The sequence below is a fragment of the Lontra canadensis genome, unplaced genomic scaffold (genome assembly GCF_010015895.1).
Source record: "Lontra canadensis isolate GAN:19392208 unplaced genomic scaffold, GSC_riverotter_1.0 scaffold143, whole genome shotgun sequence".
Classification (NCBI taxonomy): domain Eukaryota; kingdom Metazoa; phylum Chordata; class Mammalia; order Carnivora; family Mustelidae; genus Lontra; species Lontra canadensis.
Window position 1 is genome coordinate 826,174 of NW_022631137.1, and position 19,255 is coordinate 845,428.

Sequence of the window (19,255 nt, forward strand, 5' to 3'; positions counted from 1 at the left end):
CAAAACTCGAGGACAGGTGCCATCGGGATCTGTGGATTGCCTGCCTGGTACCTGAGCTGGAACTCTCCCCCAACCCCCAGCGTTGACAGGCTAGAGGGAAACCATTCGGAAATCAGTTATCCAGTCACTAGACCAACGTAAACATACCAGACTAGCGTCTTCGGTGAACTTAAAAAAAAAGTCCCGGAGAAGGTGGCTTCTATGGAAGAAAGGGAAAGTGTAGCCGATGATTTGAGGGGACACAGTGCCTCAAGCAGCCTGAATGACTCTTCACACAAGGAAGGTCACAAGTGGGCGGGCAGTCGTGAGTACGCTCCCAGCAATCAGATTTGGGCAAGGTCAAACCGCTGGTGTACTGTGAGGATATAGACCCACCTCTGGCCGAATCCAGGTCTTGTCATGAACTAACGGTGGCTCAGGGAGAATTGTGTAAAACCAATACTGGGGGACTAGGGTTTGCCAGCAGAAAAGAATCTTTTGGGAAATGCTTCTTGGAACCTGGGCGTGATATATATCCGTGGGCAGGTGCGCCTGCGGAAGTGGTCCTGGTACGTTTGTGTTTACATAAAAAGCAATTAGGCTTCCAGAGTCTACACTGCATGCAAACAAAACTCAAGGAGACTGGACTGAAAATATGTGGTGTGTTATTTGGTCCTAAAAACTGCATTTTGTGAACACTCCCCTCAAATTCTCCAGGAGCAATAAAATAGCTTCTGGCATGACAGTCCTTTTACAGAAATGAAAACATGATTTAAGAAAATGGTGTTTTTGGAGAGAAGCGAGTGTTTAAATTATCATGTTTAAATGAACTATGCCAGGCTCTTTTCCCTTCCAGGGAGGCAAGATCAGCTTCCTTTCGTGATTCTTTGCACTGCACAGGGAGATTTGCTTTTGAAAAGAAACGAGGCAGGGGGGAGGAGGGGGCCACTTCTGTGGTTGGACACATTTCTGGGCAAGAAGCACCAAGGAGCCCCTCTCCGGGGCCTGAATTATATGTCACTCGCTGTTCTCACTCCCCCTTCTAAGCTGTTCACTCCCGGCCATGCTGACTTTGAGATAGGACTTGGCTCCATTTGCAAAGCCTGGTCCCCCAGGAGTACACACCTACCCCAAAGCATCAAGCTACCCCCTTTTATATTCCAGGAAACACACAGGATCTTATTTTTGGCCCCAGAATAGTTCATATTCAGTCTGAACACGGAATAGCCCCTCCCCCATTTGAAGTCTATATGCATTCGAGAAAGCAAATGAAGTACAGACGAAGGCTTAAAAAAAAAAAAAATGAACTCTAAAACAAGCTGCCCAACCCTTTGGAGGGTTTCTTTCTCCTCTTTGCCAAGGCAGCGGAAGGCAGGCATGGCCCAGGAGTTCAGCGAGGGAGCTGCACCCGCGTGTTTGCTGGTCTTACAAAAACGTGAGCATTAAAAAGTACTTTCTGTCAACGCCATCATAGGACGTGGTGTTTCCAGGGAATTCCCCCAGAACGACTGCCTCGCTGCCTTCCAGAAACATCTCGTCTCGGCCTTGTTCTCTGGCTGTGTGCGCACTGGAATCCCAGGGCAACGTAGTTTATTGTTTTAATATCTGTCTGACACAAAGCAAACCATTCTCCAGTGACTCCTTATCTGTCATATGTATTTCTGTGAGAGAAATATCAAGACAAATAAGATGTTTGGGGGCACACCACGGGATGGTAGGTTTTGCAACTGGCAGCCTTTTGCAGAAGGGAGACCCCCATCTGCAAAAGACAAGAGCCGCCATTCTGCATGGAGATTAATAAGCAACGTGCCAAGAGAGCTAGACCCCAGCCGCCAGAAACGTGGCTGCTTCTTTCCAGATTGTTCTGTAAACAACGTGGCTGCTTCTTTCCAGATTGTTCTGTAAACAACGGAGGAAGTTCAACTTGTGTGTTTCCCTCCCTGAAATTGTCTTTTTTTTTTTTTTTTTTTTTAAAGAGGCAAAACAGTCACAACAGAGGGGTCCAGGGGTCAACTGCAGCTGTGGATGAAGGCACTGACCCAGTTGGGGCGATGGTGGGGCGTGGATTGAAAATAAAACCGAGCCTGTTCAAGAGGCTGTTCAAGAAGTCCGGGTGAGATGAGTTAACACAGGACTGAGTACAAAACTCTTAAACACCGGCTGCTCGCACATCGGCATGCTGTGCCACGCCGTGGGAAAGCGGGGCCGGTGGCGGTGCCGGGCAGAGAGATGGTGCTTCGGCGATGGAGACAGAAAGACGCGGGGGTTGGGGGAGCAGGGTTGGGGGGGTAGCTGCATAGCTGTGTCCAGCTGTGAGCAGTCGCTGGGCATTAGATCGGGCGTGTGCTCTGAGGTGACAGGCAGAGCACGGCACAGTCAATGTCTCAAAATCTCCCTGTGTGCGGGTTCAGTGTCGCAAATGGGAGTTCGGTGGCCTAGTGCGTCTACGGTTAACGCGGGAGGATGGTGAGAACGTCAGTGTTTAGCTGAGCTACCAAGAGGCATTCAAGACGCCGTGTTAACAAAGGGCAAGCCTCCTGTCGGGTAGGACCCCCAAATATCGACGTGCGAAATTTGTTTGTAGTCCGGAGGCATTAGCATCACGTATCCCTCATCTGTCTCGCCCATGAGATCGCCACACTACAGAGTCTGACTTAAGGACGCCTTGCTTAATTGAACTGAATTTAACTAAAATAATTCTTAGAGAGCGGACACCTTGCTCACGAAGTACTTACGTTACAGGGAAAGGCACCTGGTATATAGAAACAACTTGATAGAAGTGGGTTAAATGAAGTAACGCCTTTTAACCCCCTCCCCCATCAAAGGACTGAGAAAACGAGCAAAGAATGGGAGGAGTTATTTCCGAGATGATGACATAGAGGACACAGGTGTGTTGTCACCACAGCGCTGAGCCACAGACTTAGAAGGAGCAAGGCAGGGGTTCCTGATGAGAAAGATCCACTGTGGAGGCCCTTCGAGACCAGCATGATTGGAAATTGCCGGAGACGCAAGAATCAGCCCAGGCTATCAAAGAGGCATCTTCAGTACTCTAATGGAGTCTCACCACTTATCCCAGTGGAGCTGCGGCCGGTCTTGGAGAAAGCCAATAGCACCAAAATGATACCCCCAACTCCACACTTGTTTGGTGTTCGTTAGGAGGGCAAAACTCAGCCAATCCACCCTATTTAGACTGAATTCATGTATCTACCTTACTTTGATCAGTACCAAGAGAAGGGTATCTTTTGACGTGCCTACCATCCATTACTGGTTTTTGGAATGTGACCAAAGGGCACAAAGTACAAAAGACCCATGAAGGTGCGCATTGAAAAGAAGGTCCCTCTTGATCTCCTCCCCATCATAGCCAGCTGTCCGGAGTCCGGCCCTTCCAGATAAGAATGCCAGCCTAGCAAAGGGGTCCGGAAACTGCCGCCCTCGGGCCGCATCTGGCGCGCGGACTGTTTTGGTCCATAAAGTGTTATTGGAAGCACAGTCACACCTGTTCAATTCTGCAGTGTCTGTGGCTACTTTCAAGCTAGCGACAGAGTTTGAGTAGTTGCCAACAGGAACCAGATGGCCCACGAGGCTGGAAATATTTACTCTCTGGCCTTTTAAAGAACTATTTTGCCAATCCCTGACCGGGCAGATCAGACACGGAAGAACCGCCTCTCCAGCAATCCGGGGATGAGAAGAAGAAAGCACAATGCTGGCCTGAATGCAGAGGCTGGATGGCTGCCTAGAAGCTGCCCTTGACCCCTCCCTGCTTGGACATTTCCAGGAGCAGAGCATGTGGCTGCCCGTGGATACATTTAGAGACCAGTGAAGATGGGAGGCCTGGGATTGAGTTAGGCTGGGTTCTAAATTAATCTGGCTGGGTCACCGTGGACACATTTCTTAATCCTTCTAATCCTAAATTTTCTGAAGCAAGAATGGGCATAATCATATTTTACACTTTTCTTGTGAAGATTAAAGCAGAAAGTTCATGTGAAGGGCTTAGCAGAATGCCCTTCAGAAAGTAAAGGCTCAATAACCATGAGTTAATATTAGTATTGTTACTATTGTTTTTTTTATTTGGGGGCTGGGCTAACGTAGGACCAGTTAAACACTCACCTTGGGTGCAAAATTTAAGAGGAGGTGGCACCAAAACCCCCCCAGTAATCAGGATAAATCATACTTCACTTTAATATTTTAAAAACTTAAAATTATTATTAAAAAAGTTCACGATGAACAGACTCTCAAACTTTAAGCAAAGGGCTATGTTGAGCATATCGCCCCTAAGGTAAAAAAAATTAATAATACTCGTCCTGTGTTAATGAAAATTTTGCTATTTTGTTCACTGTCAATTTTTTCCCATTAATTTCAATTTTTTAAAATACTGCATTAGAATATTATTTTTCTCGACTACCAAGAGTTTTTTGGAACCTCTTAAGGTTTTGTCCAAGGTGACCCTCTCTCTCTCGCCTGACCCTCATCCCGGCTTTGATTATCCTTCTTTTAAGTGATTCCTCCAGAAAATATTAGAAAAGGCCTTTTGAGAGCCACGTGGAGCTTTGAGATACTGGAGGGGGAAAGAGAAGACACGACACACTTTCGCAAAGTGTGTCAGTAACACAGTGACCTGTACGTGCACTATCTATCAACTGAACTCAGTCCACTGACACTTTCTGTATTGGGCAGAAGAAAGAGGAAGCCATAAATTAATTTAGGCTGCTACCTTAATTACAGACACCAAAGGAAGTTCTATCAATTACCTAAAAGTAGAACAGTGCAGGCCTGATTTATGTAGGTTTCTGCCACTTAAATCATTGTTTTATGAATTCCACACAATTACTTCCATAAAACCTGCAATCAATACATCAATTAAAACCACGCTACCACTGCTCGCCCTTGAGTTTCATAAAAGTGAATAAATGAGGAAGTGACTCTGCATTTTGATAACCTTTAGCATCCTGAGCCTGTGATAGCAGATCTCCCCCCCACCCCCGGCCCCCGTGGTCAGGAACGAACATTTTAGGGGGAATTAACAATCATCTTCCTTTTACGTTAGGACTTGTACTCACATGGATCTCAAGTTCATCTGTGGCTTCTGTCAACTGTGGGAAAATACACTTGTTTGCATTGATAAGCACATGAAACCATGCACACACTTCTGCTGGAAAATGCATTTTTTGCCTGTTGACAAAACTGGTATGGCACTCGCCATGGATTGAAAAGTAGCTTGACCCCCACAATTACATGTTGATCCCCTGACTCCCAGGGTGGTGCTGTTTAGGGATGAGGTCTTGGGGAGGTAATTAGGTTAAGGTAAGTCATGGGGTGGGGCCCTCATGAAGGGATTGGTGTCCGTATAAGAACAGACACCCAAGGGCTTGCTTTCTCTGCCTTGTAAGGATGTTGTGAGAAGGCAAGCCAGGAAGAAAGCCCTCATCAAACCCGACCATGCTAGGACCCTGATCTCACACTTTCAGCGTCCAGAAGGGAGATAAAATAAATTTCTGTTCTCTAAGCAGCCCCCTCCCATCTATGGTATTTTTTAATGGCAGCCCTAGAAAAATAATAGGGAATACTTGCTCCTGGCAGGGATTTTGTGACCTAAAGTGGCATCTAAAGCTGTAACGAGGGAAAAGACGGATGTATTTGCCTGCGTATTTAAAAATGTACACTGGAACGTAAGCAAGATCAAAGGCCCCAAATAGGGAATATTTGCAACATCTATGCTCTTCACATGTTATTCCCCCTAATGAACATCCTCTCTCAATCTGAATTACAAATAAAATAAGGATCAGCACAGAGGATCCTAGGGGAAGGGGGGAAAACTGAATGGGAAGTCATAGAGAGGGAGAAAAACCACAGGAGACTCTTAACTCTGGGCAACAAACTGAGGGTTGCTGGAGGGGAGGTGGGCGGGGGGATGGGGTAATTGGGGGATGGGCATGAAGGAGGGCACGTGATGTGATGAGTGGTGGGTGTTATACATAACTGATGAATTACTGAGCAATACATCTAAACTAAATAGGTACTACTATATGTTAGCTAATTGAATTTAAATAAAATCAGAAAAACACCAAAGAGAAACGGGCCCATGTGTCCTGGAAATCCACAAGAGGTAATGTGCACAGGCCGATTATAGTAGTGAATGTCATGCTCGTCGCTAGGAGGAAGGCAAATGCAGAGGAGAGGGAACTGAGAGGCTCTGCTTCACCCATCCAATTTTCAAAATTAAGAAAGAGCAGAATATGAAGGCGCTGGCAAGGATGTCGGGATGGAACCACCAATCCTGTGTTTGGGAAGTTAGATGGGGGATTTGACACACTGGGATGTCGGGGTATATGTAAAGGTATTTGCTGCAGGCTTTAGGAAAAGAAGGTAGTTTGAATGAGTGTGGACTGGGAACGGCTGTAGGAGCATCCACACCATGGGACAGCGTGAAAATACCCAGACGGCTGACTGGGAGGGAGCCCAAACCTGCTATCAAGTGAAACGAAATATGATTAATATGTGTAATGTGTGCATAATACATGTGTGTAACACGCCCCTCCATATACAATCAAATGATGAATACCCCCATTTTACGTGTGTATGTCCTTCTTTGCATTATTATGAGAAAATGTGGAAAGATCCTTCCCAGGCCGTCAGTATGGGTAACTTTAAAGGTGTCTGTTTTTGGATAAAATGGGGATATTATTACATCATTACACACACACACACACACACACACACACGTGTGTGTGTGTGTTTGTGTGTTTATTTGCATGCTTCTCTAATTACAGGAAGCACATGTTAAAATTGTAATCTGAAGTCTATTCATAAAATTGTAAAGAAAACAGAATTGAGGAGGTAACATCGACCTGCTTTTGGAAGCATCTACTTCACATGGACATAAGGATCAGTGAGAGCTGGCTTTAGCTAATCCAAATTAGAAATCAGGCTCCCTGCTTGGCAGGAAGCCTGCTTCTCCCTCTCCCACTCCCCCTGCTTGTGTTCCCTCTCTCTCTGTCAAATAAATGAATAAAATCTTAAAAAAAAAAAAAAAAAAGGAAGTGGGGGCGCCTGGGTGGCTCAGTGGGTTAAAGCCTCTGCCTTCAGCTCAGGTCATGATCTCGGGGTCCTGGGATCGAGCCCCGCATCGGGCTCTCTGCTCAGCAGGGAGCCTGCTTCCTCCTCTCTCTCTGCCTGCTTCTCTGTGATTTCCGTCTGTCAAATAAATAAATAAAATCTTTTAAAAAAAAAAAAAGGAAGTGACTTTGTCACTCATGGAACTGTAGATTTATCTCTTGGTATTTCAACTCATAAAAAAACGGAGGTAACGCTTTCCTTTGGAAGAAAGTTGACATGTTCTTTCCATTCCTAGTTCCAGCTGGAGTTTTTCGATAGTGAGCACTCAGCGTTTGCAGATAGCACTCACACTAAAGCAGGTGCCTTTCTGCCAGACAGGAGGAGCCTCCATTGCTGGCCCCAGGAGGGAGAAGGCGGTGAGCGAGCACCAGCTCTGCCCCAGCATTTACCAAATCCCTTCGTTAAGGGGTTAGATGTGGGCGCTTCAAAGCAAACGTGATGCTCTTAAATTAATTAAAATTATTTCAAAACTAACAAAGTAGTTCATGTAATTACTTTAATTCATTTCGTTGATGAAAAGTTAACATTCCTAAGACAAAATTATGAATAGTACATGTTTTCCATTCTGGCATAAGGTGATCTTGCCTAATTTTCTGGAGTTTTGCTTTGACTCCATTTGTCTGCTGAAAAGCAGGCAGGCCTACTTCACACTCTGGATGCTAGTGTTGTTCATCGGGCCATGTGAGAGGATGTGTGATGTCTCGTGACACAAGTTGAATTGGGGTTTCACACTGGGATAAAGGTCTGGATGGCGGAGAAAAACAGGCCAATTGCAGAGACATGGGAGAATCTGTAGGATTATATTGTACTGACACGGAGCTGTGAGTGGAAATCTTTCTCTTAATGCTTTCGTGTCCTCAGTCATATTATTAGGATGATTCACTTAAGTGGGGGGAAATCCATTATGTAAAAGTGCATCTTAAAAAATAGATAACCTCAAGTAGGAATTATTTTCATTACAGAGGAATTCAGCAGGGTTCCTTTAAAACCCATCTCCCTTACTGCATGTAAGGGTATTATTTACAGATGATTAGCTATTTGGCTAGGCAGAAGGGCAATTTAAGTTTAAAACACCTAAGGCCAGTTAAAGATCCATGGGGGGAGAAAAAAAAAAAAAAACACAAACCCAGGAATAATCATGGAAGTCAGTAAACACATAGGATTTGATTTACAAAGGTGTAATTTATACACACCTTTCTTCAGGAGTACAACTATTAGAGAACCATGAGAAACACATACATTTTCAAGCTAAAAAGCAGGTATATCCTGCAAGATTGCTGAGAAGTAAGGGATCCTCAGCTTTTGGGTAGAAAGCTAGATTCTTAGCCAAAGAGGCCAAACCATTCAGGCCTCAGAGACAAGAGAGGTGGCTTTCAGCCATGTGTATGTCACACTCAGAGAGGAGATGAACCTCGGTGGCCATGTGTGTGCCCCAGTGTGTGTGTGTGTGTGGTGTATGTGTATGATAGAAAAGAGAGAGCGAGACCAAGCAAAAATGACCCTCCAAGTGATGGCAGGATTGTTTCTAGAACATATGACTTTGTACTGGAACACGTACCTTAATCTGGAAGAGAAAACCTACAAAGAAGCCAGCTAACCCTACAACCCAACGATTGCATTACTAGGTGTTAATGCCAAAGATACAGATGTAGTGAAAAGAAGGGGCACATGCACCCTAATGTTCATAGCAGCCATGGCCACAAGAGCCAAACTGTGGAAAGAGCCGAGATGCCCTTCAACAGATGAATGGATGAAGATGTGGTCCATATATACAATGGAATGTTACTCAGCTATCAGAAAGGATGATTACCCAACTTTTGCATCGACATGGATGGAACTGGAGGGGATTATGCTGAGTGAAATAAGTCAAGCAGAGACAATTATCATATGGTTTCACTCATGTGGGACCTAAGGGAGGAAGACCACAGGAGAAGGGAGGGAAAACTGAGTGGGAAGAAATCAGAGAGGGAGACAAACTGTGAGAGACTCTGGGCCCTGGGAAACAACCTAAGGGTTCCCGAAGAGTGTGTGGTCAAGGGAAGGGGTAAGCAGGGGATGGGTATGAAGGAGGGCATGTATGGTGATGGGCACTGGGTCTTATAAGCAACTAATGAATCACTGAACATTACATCAAAAACTAGTGATGTACTGTGTGTTAGCTACCTTAACATAATTAAAAAAAAAAACAAAAAACAAAAAACCAAGAAGCCAGTTAATGGCAAACAGCCCAGCCTCAAAAGGTATTGCTCACTTGGAGAACTAAAGCAAAAAACCTCAGCAATGTGTCTCAGGGAGGAATGGATCATCTTCACACCTGGCATTGTTGCCTCGAGATGGAAGTGATCGACAGCTCCTTTGGCCACCCAGGTGAGGAAGGAGAAGCCTCAGCATTGGCTGTTCTTACAAAACACTCACTGAGCTTGTCCGGACACCATTGCTTACGGGATCAACACATGAAGATTCCTATTGGAAGAATCTAGGTTTTTGTTTTGTTTTGTGATGGGGTAGGAAAATTAACTATTCATTGTTGTTTCCTTTAACACTACTCTACAGAAGGACAGTTCTGTAAGATTTCTGAAAAATTCCCACCAACAGTGGGGGGGGGTGACTAAAATGTAATATTGTGAAATGATAGAATATTATGAGGCCCTCAACATATTTTCATAAAGTGCCCATGACATAATCATCAATGGAAATAATGGGATGAAAAATGTGTAGGTACTATGATTGATTGTGCAATTTAAAAATGAAGGGTGTTGGACACACATTATACAGTTTCTATAATTATTATAAATTTTCACTTTTAAACTCAGGAAAAAAATGTATAAACAGTGAAGAGCTTTGTCATTTTGGATTTTCAATAATAAAACAGAACCTTTATATCTGCGATCAACACGCTTTTTCTGTAAAGCCTGGAATGACAATATTTTAGGCTTTGCAGGCCACCTCTGTTGCTGTCACATGTTGTCTTTAGTTCTTGTTTTGTTTCTACAACCCTTCAAAGTATCTAAGACCCATTCTTAGCTCACAAGCTTTACAAAAACAGGCTGTGGGCTGGATTTGGCCCCTGGGCTGTACTTTGCTGGCGCCTGCTTTGAATAACTTTGTCGCCTCTGGATGCTTCCCCTATTTTAATATGAAGAATTTGTGATAGATTCCCACATTTCATATTGATAATACACACTTCCCCCAAAGCTGCCTTAGAATGGTTATACTGATTCAAACCCGTCCTTATTTGGAATTAGTTTGAACAGAGAACTGAAATAGAAATGTATATTTCATATGATCCGTGAGAGCCGTGCTTTCCAATATGGTAGCCACTAGCCCCACGTGGCTAATCAGAGTAACGTTAATTAACATTAAATTAGATAAAAAAGGCAGTGCCTCTGTCCCAGGAGCCCACATACTGGACAGCGCAGATACGGAACATTTTATCTTAGACAGTTCTCTAGGACAACGATGTCACAGAATAAAACAAAATAACCCTCTGGAACTCAACTGTGGTCAAGTTTTGGATTGCCAATGTTCCTCCAGAAAACACCATTGGTAGAGAAGGTAGGGAAGAGAGACAAGGGAATGACAAGGATATTTAGGGTCAAACGAAGCCAGAAAGGCAGTCCATCTTTGAATAACTTCCCAGGTTCAAAAACCAAATCTACCATATCGTGGCTGTGGGATCCTGGGTTACACTCCTCCTCAGTACCCCCTCCATTCCTCTGCTGTAAAGCAAACATTATAATACCTACCTGGTGCAGATTTTGAGGATGAAACAAGGTTGAGCATGTGGAAATGCATACTAGCCTCCTAATTCTACGAGCTACGTGCACACACATTTATACCGCCCAAAGGAGGCAACGGCCATACATTTAGAAAGAACAACTTCTTGCCAGTATGGCTGGATGCTGGCTTCTCGGGGCACAGGAAGATACGCTGCACTGAATGCATGCCCAACCTGCTCCTGAAGGTGCTACGCTGGCTGGGAGGAACACCCGGGTACCCCCATAACCTGGCACCTTCAGAAACCCGCGGGACTCTCGGAGTCATGTTTTTGGTTTCTGGTGACTGCTTCTAACCTGTGCCCCCCAGCAAAGAGTTTGGTTTTTCTGAGCCTTTGGGAATTGAGACGCTTGATCTTGGCCCTCAGGGAGGATTCCCCTCTGTCTCTCATCCTCCTCCTCATCACATCCCCATTACTGCGGCTTTTCATCACCCCCCCACCCCTTCTCTAAGCTGGTCTCCAGCAGCCCTCCTTCCCTCATCCCCACACTCACTGCTGAGCACTGATCCCAATGAAGACCAGTTTCATAGTTATGGGGGATTTCATAGGGTCGTGTTTTACAGCCTAAGAAATAGCTAAGAAGTTTTCAGCGGTGGCTGGGGGTCTTTCTGAGGAGGGGCAACCCAGCTGGGGTACCATGATGGAATCCACGGGAACCCTAACTGTTCAGCCTGTTCTGGGAACTGGGGTCGGGGTGGGGCATTTTCCACCCCGGAGCATCCATCCCAGGCCGAGAAATCGTCGGTTTTTCCACGTCAACATTGTGATCTATCTTCCGTATTTATTTTTGGTTTTCTCCCCCTTGCACTTGATGACTATGTTCATATCTACCAAAGTGCCTTTTCCCGTTGTTCCTCTACCCAGTTAAACGGGGGAGAACCACATTCTTCTCTTGCCTCCTCCTCCTCCCTGAAATCACATAGCAAAGGGCAGAACAGGCTTGCAAACAAGTCGTTATTTTCCACCGTGAGAAAATGGTGCCCAAGCACCTTTTGTCACGTGAGGGGGCCACTTGCATGGCCGGTGTGTGTCCCATCAATTATTTTCATGTGAATCTGCAAGGCTGTGATAGAAGGCAGGCAGCGAGCTTTAGCTCCACACCCCTCCCCGCCATGCGCCAACCCCCAGACCGACGCCCCAGGTCCCATCCATTGGACCCGATCCTGCTGGGTCTTAACAAAGGATGACGGGGACACCTGGGAAGTGAGCGTTCAGACGTAATGAGCAAAGGGGTTCGATGCTAAGGTGACAGGGAAACACAGAGACATGCTTATGAGAACCAACCTCATCTGGCGGGGAGCCACAGGGAGGGTACAGCAGAGAGGGAGGGGAGGAGGAGAACTTACATGGCAGGGAAGGTGATTGGACTCAGATTTATGTCACAAAACAAAGAGAGAGCCACGACAGCGGGCTTACTTGCGGAAGTATATACAAGTGAACTGGGGGCACTGTACATGGAAGATCCCTCCTGGTTTGCCTGGCACAGCAGCACCGTGCCTACGAAAGAGAGAGAGATAGCTGGTATCTGGTTTGGGAACAGGCACGCTACACCTGAGAGATCGCGGCAACGCAAACAAGAACGGCAGAGAAATGAAAACACAGCCACATCCCCGTGCATGTGGCGGGGACACCCGGGGCAACACCCTGCCTTAGCCGAAGGGAGTCGGGAGCCTGCCCTCCGGCCCCTCAAGCACGGGTCACACCTTGTCACCTGGGGTTCCCGTAGTGGGAACTTGGCCACCCCCAGGACCCAGTTTCAGAACAGTGACGGTGGCAGCACGGCATACGCCAAAGGGGTCTTGAGAAATACCGGCGAGAACTAGATGACAAGCCTGGCTCGAAGCCACTTAGCTGTGTGATCTTGGTAAGTCACTGTACCTCTCTGTGCCTCGGGAGTCCCATCCGGAAAATGGGGCGAATATACCTACCTCCAGGGGGGGCTGGGGATCGTATGGCTAGAGATGTGCCTGGGGCAGGGGCTGGCACGTAATCATCACTCAGTGAAGGGGAAGCATGTGAACTGCTATGTTGAGAGAAAACTTCTCCTCCCCTGCCGCCCCGCCCTCCCCCTTTACACTGTCTGAATCAGTCCTCAGGGGAAGAACACAAGTGCAGTGGGGAAATGAATGCAACTTTCACCCTCCATGTGACCCACCCTGGACCCACACTGGGCTTAGCGTGAGACCATCTTTGGCTTCTGTGTATCTCGTTTCTTCCGGAAAGCTCTCGGCTTTCTAGCTGGAGAGGCTGCCTCACCAAGCGAGTCTGCACTGCAGATCTGGCTGTCCTCTGCCTGATTTAAAGCAAAGGGCACCGGGCTTATCCTGGCACAACGGAATTTTACAGCGGAGAGGAGCGGTGGAATCCTGAGATATGCCCTCAGTCTGTGATGTGTTTTGAACCACCGCCCACTCCAAGGGTGAGCAGGGTCAGGAATCCGCAGGGTATCAATCCTCTCTCCCACAAAGCTCACACTCAGACTTTGAAAAGCCTGAGAGAGACTTCTGAGGAGTTGTCAGCCCATTACTGATGATGGAACTGTGTTCCCTGTGGCTTCCGTTCACTTGTTTCCATTTGGTTTTGGGTTTTGGAGTCTCCGGCCGTCACCAAAACTGGAAAGCTCCCCCCGTGAGAAGAAGCCTGCCCGCATCATTGGAGACCTCACCCACATCTTCGGAGCTCACACACACCTCTGGAGACCTGCTCTAGGGCTTGCTAAGGGGTTCTACAGCCCTGTAGGAGCTTTCCCAAGGTCAACAGAAGCTTAGCAGGAACTTGCAGAGTGAGTGGGGGTTGTGCCACACAGAGAGGGATTGCCACGTGAACTATGAAAAGATAGCCATCTCTCCTGAACTAAGAAACCACAGTTCCAGAGGTGGTCTCCATGACTGCCACGCCCCCTCCTTCAGGACCAAGCCAGAATAGATGGGCCCTATGAGGGGGGCTGAGAAGGTTTCTGCAGATTCCTTTTCTACCCTCTGCTCCCTGTGTTTCCCTGGATTTTGTACATTATTTCCAGGTAAAGCAAAGATGCATGAAAATCCCTAAGTGGCCCCTCCATCACCAACTCAGCCACCCCCATCCATTCTTTGACACGGAGAAGCAGCCCATGGACAGAAGTTCTATCTGAAGGAATGTCCCCTGGTCCTTCTGACATTTACCCTGGTATCTTGCATTTCTAGCTGGAGAAGAGCCCCCACAAAAGCGTGGATATAAGAGTAAAACTGACTGACCTTCCCTTGGTGGTAAATGTATTCAGAGTCTGGCTGGGTCTGAGTCACAATCAGCCTTTGCTACATGGATGTTTCTTTCTTCTATTTTATTTAAAAAGTTTATCCCAACATATAAGATGGGACTTTACATGGTTTAATTTCTTCTTGGTAAGTATTTCCTGTTTTGGCAAGAAACTGGCATAGCTTGGTAATTAATAGCAAAGAAATGGAACACCAGCCCATGGGGGTGTGGGGTCTGAAATCAACCAACAGGAGTGGCACACCCACCCCATGGACATGCCCCAACACCCACCCTGCTTATCAACAAGTATTTCGCCTGACTTTGCAAAGGCCATTCATCCCCAGGTTCTCGCTCACTGCCACCACCTTAGACAGAAATGAACGTTTCTATAGGATACATAGAAAGCGTCAAATCAGCATCTTCTAGGGTGGGACCCGTGAGAAAACTCAGTGGGTCTCTCACGTCCACCCCTGGATCGAAACCACTTTTAAAATGAAATCTGAAGTTTCTTGGGGGGTACCTTGGTTTCAAAAGAAAAATGGCATAGTTGTAGCAAAAATATATCCAGAAGGACATTTCAGTATTGTACAGTTAAAACCTTAGGGTCAATTTTCAACACTCTCAGTGCAATTTAGAGAATCCCATTGGGACACAACACAGATTCCCTCTAGGAAGCTAAATCCTGGCAGGTCATAATGAAGCTTTCCTAATGCTCTTACGCTGTAGATCCTGAGAAACTGCGTTGAAATAACTTCTTTGGAAGCCCTCTTGGTAGTGGGAAAAAAAATTCTTTATGCAATAATTCTGACCTTTGTAAAACAAAATCTATACTGTCACAGGACTTTTTATTTTACCTAAAAAACATTCTCTAATTTAATTTGCAAAGTACTTATTGTATGTTATCTTAGTACTTTGTGACCTTTCCTTAAGAGAAAGCTTTGAATTAAACAGAAACAAAGAGGCAGAGGAGAACATTGTAACCTCCAAGCATTTTTTGGGCAGGGGCGAGTCATGTGTGTTTGTTTAAAGAAGTCAGTCAAATAGATAATAGGGTAGGAACAGCAGCATAAGGAGCATTTAGAAGGTCATTCAAGGCACCTTGTGATGCAGCTTTCTAATGAGTCCCTTGCATTGTGTTTTCTATCCACACCCCACCCCCCAACATAGAGCATTTGCCTCCAGCTAGCATGAACTGTCCGCCACTATGGTGGCATTCTATACTTCTCAGACTTCTGTGCCTTTGCTAATAAAGCAATTTTACTCTAATATCCAGGATTTTGAGGGAAGATGGGGGAAGGGGGCTTTCCTCTTTATAATTTAAAGATGGCAACTGTGTTCAATTTATACCACTAGCCACCATTCCCTAGCCAGGACAGACCGGTCATTCATCAATTTCCAAGTGTCCTTTCCTTTTTATCCTGGAATCCTCAGAAGCATTCTTAACACAGCTTCTAAGCAGTTGCTACTCTTTGATTAGAGTTGGTGGACAGGAAGAAACCTCCCTGCCATTCCTGTGCCTACTGTTAGGTTAAACCATAAAATTGACCTTTTTATGTCAAATAGGATTGAATATTGGAAATTTCAAGGGATTTAATTTTAAAGAAAGGCCCCGCTGCAATGTATACTGTGTCTTTTAGAAGTTGCCTCTTTTCCCAGTCCCTAGGAGCTAATGGATCACCTCCCCCGTCATGTGCCCATCACACTTAAAAAAAAAAAAAAAAAAAATCCCGAGGCTTACCCGGGTGGCTCAGTCAGTTAAGCCTCTAACTCTCAATCCTGGCTCAGGTTGATCTCAGAGTCATGAGTTCAAGCCCAGCGCTGAGTGCCACACTGGGCATGGAGCCGACTTAAAAAAAAAAAAAAAAAAAATCTCCCTAGCAGATCCTTTGTCACACTCTACTGCAACTTTTCATTTATGTTGCCACAATGAGCCCCTCTTGAGTCCGAGCCAAACCAGACTCATCTATTCCCAGCCCCTAACAAAATACCTCTCGGAAGGTTTTACAAATACAATCGAGTAATTATGTTTTTAAAGATCTCTTCCTTTCTGTTTTCTTAGCTAAAAATAGTGCTTTGCCCAGCCAATTGTTCTCGAGGGTGCTTTCTTCTGCCCCTTCTTGATTGCTGGGGGTGTGCATGCCTAAAGTCCGGTTACGAGCCCTCTCTATGGGATTCACTTGCTTCCTCCTCCTCCTCTCTGGTGCTTTTTAAGGTTGACTCACGCAGCTCCACATGGAATCTGAGTAGCTCGTACCCGTGCCTGGTAAGAGCTGCCTCCACGTGGCACACTGCATTTCAGAATAATCAGAGCCTTTGCAAAGTGTGTCACGCCTTCATCAGCATCCCAAATTCCGGCACGATATCCACGGGGCCATTCCCGGGAAGGATCGGGAATCTTCCAGCTGTGAGAGGGTGAACCCAGGTCCATGTGCAGATGGGGCAACCCAACCCTTTCTTCTTAACTGGAGACTCCCCACAGTTCTGGGGATCATTCCTGGCCCCTTGAGGGGCAGGGAGAAGCCTCAAAGGGGTGATTCCTATCACAGACAGAGGAGAGGAAGCATCCAAAATTGTACTCTGCTGCCAACTCTTAGGTGAGGAAATCAGACTCAAACCAACTGGAACAACGGTGCATTTGCACACCTGTGCCTTTATGAAGGGTAATTCTTCTCCCTGGAACCTCCTCCCCTCCCAACCCAGATAATTCCCTTCTGGACTCAGCTACAGCTTCTTCTTCTAGAAACCAGATCTTTTAGCCTCCACCTGCCAAATTCAGCTTCTTTCCTCTGCTTTTCTAAATTGTGTTGTGTGATAATCTATTGAATGAGTGTCTTCCCATGGATGAGATGAACTCCGAGAGGGGTTTATCCAAGAGGAGTTCCACCCCATGGGGCCAGGGACCTCGGCTGAGAGGCAGGGGGGCCTGACAAGAGGAACCGGAGGGTTTTGGACAAGCAGCCATGTTGCACTTGCAAGAAATAAAATTAGAATACAAGAGGGAAAGGAAGAAGAGAGAGGCTCTTTTGAATGTCTGCCCTTCCATTTAGTACCAAAGAGGCAGATCTCCAGGCCAGCCCAGGGTGAATGACTTTGCCCATCCTGTATTTTCTGAATTACACACACACACACACACACACACACACACACACACCAAAGAAAAGAAAAAAAAAGAAGGAACAAAACATGTCAAAGAAACACCCCAACTGCCTAGCAACTGGGAGTGGCTGACTCACTTCATTAGTTTCAAGATGAAGATGAGTTAGAACACTAGGAGAAGAATGCTCTTATCGCTACTAAATGGAAAAAAAAAAATTAAAGGCGTGAAGAAAAACCACCACACTTTATGAATTTTCTGAGAGCCAATAGGGATTCGGGAACCCCTGCTATGGAAGGTTCTGGAGTGTCAGGTGTTATCTGAGCCTCTTCAAGCATCTGTGTGCTGATCCCGAGTCCCTCACAAGCAGAGCCCTTTGCTGGGGTCCAGCTTTCCCAGTGTCACTAGACCTGGTGACTCTGCAAAGAGGGCTGCAGGGGAGACATCCCACAGGCAGATGGTGCATGAGTGCAGGAGGCCATCTCAGAGTTACTCTGTCACGAGTGCTCAGCTAAGAAGAGGTGGCCTGTGAGGGCTGCTGTTCATTCGGCAAGTGAGTATTGGCCTCTATCACGTGCCAGGCACTGTGTGGGTTCTGGGGTATGCCCGCTGAGCCCCCTGTGCCCTTGAAAAGAATGAAACGCTGTCTTTTTTAGTGCTCATATGTTCAGGAACAAATACATACACAAGAAAGGGAACAAAGGAATGAGTCCACATCGACCCCAAATCTGACACCTTATGGTTATTACTTTGCTTTGCTGAGATCCATAAAACTTACAAGTAATTTTGGCACAGTATTTATGAAACATGATTATTATGACTGGCAAAATAGTCTATTCCATAATGCTGTTACACATTGCAGTCATAACAAAAAAAAGGTTTCATAGTAATAGTAATCACTAGGAAAAAGAGTACTTTCATTTTATTAAAAAAAAATTCATTCAATATTTCCCTGTACATTTTTACAATGCACTTGTTCCTCCCTAACTAGAAGGGTCAGACAGTATTAGTCTCTCTTTAGAGATGGGGAAAAAATGGCACAGAGCAAAGATGTGGTTTACGAAAAGCTCTATCATCAGTCAGAGGCGAATTCTGGGTGAGAAACAAAGTTATGTAGGCTCCTAGAACATGACTCATTTTATCAATGACTCTTTCCTGCTTCCATTGTTGGATGATTTTTTAAATATATTTTTAAATTAGAATAAAATGAGGAAAACTTTGGCCATCATTGAAAGAACAAGCTGGGTTCAGAAGTCCTCTTCATAGGAATGGTACTTTCAGAAAGGGGTGTCCTCAGCGCCATGGGGGTTCTTATAACCACCTGTATCACCTAGGGTATCTGTTCAACACAGAACGCTAGGTCGCACTCCCAGAGTTTTGGACTGACTCCAGAGGTCTGGCATGGAGCTGAGGAGTTGCATTTTCAACAAGCTTTCGTGTTGTCGGGGACCACACTTTGAGAAACACTGGAGGAGAGCCAGTCCCCCAAACCTCAATGCTGTGGGTTCTTTCCTTTCTAGCACTGTAGGTTTTCAAGGCCTGTGAGACTTCAGGAATCCACTGGGAAGCACTGAAATGAGTTTCCTTCAAAGGCTCCACCCCCTAAAGAGCGTGACTCAGCTGGTCAGAAATCTGCATTTCTGATGTAGAGGCAGAGCTTACTGACCTTTTATGGTTGCTGTTTGGTGCATCAACAAATTTTGCCTCCGTCTGTAGCATTTCAAACACGAAGAGTAACTACCAGTCTTAACTGTTCTGTCAAAGTCTCTGGAGGTGGGCTGGTAAAGAAAGTTCAGAAGATCTCCAGCAGCATAATCCTAGCAAAGCCACTCTTGGTTCTCCACCCAAAAGAGAGCCTATCTATCCATTCCTGCCCCACTGCTACGGGCTGAAGTGGATACACTCCACAGTCATGCATACACTGATGTCCTAACCCCATCCCCCCGTACAGGATGTGTCTGTATCTGGAAATAGGATCTTTAGAGAGGTAGTGAGGCTAAAGTTGGGCTATGGGGATAGACCCTGATTCCATGTGGTTGACGTTCTTCTAAGAGTAA

The 19,255-nt window shown here is 45.9% G+C and overlaps 1 protein-coding gene across 12 annotated transcripts in view; it reads right to left on the bottom strand.

Annotated features, from left to right (window-relative positions):
* The window catches only part of RBFOX1 (RNA binding fox-1 homolog 1), a 2,042,166-nt gene that overhangs the window by 67,142 nt on the left and 1,955,769 nt on the right, over positions 1-19,255 (bottom strand). For 10 of the 12 annotated variants that reach the window (XM_032843800.1, XM_032843795.1, XM_032843796.1 and 7 more), the window contains one exon: positions 12,287-12,367. The exons of the other annotated variants lie outside the window; for them this stretch is intronic. In XM_032843800.1, coding sequence (XP_032699691.1) covers positions 12,287-12,367 — 81 coding nt within the window. The remainder of the gene's footprint in view (positions 1-12,286; positions 12,368-19,255) is intronic. 12 annotated transcript variants of the gene reach the window in all.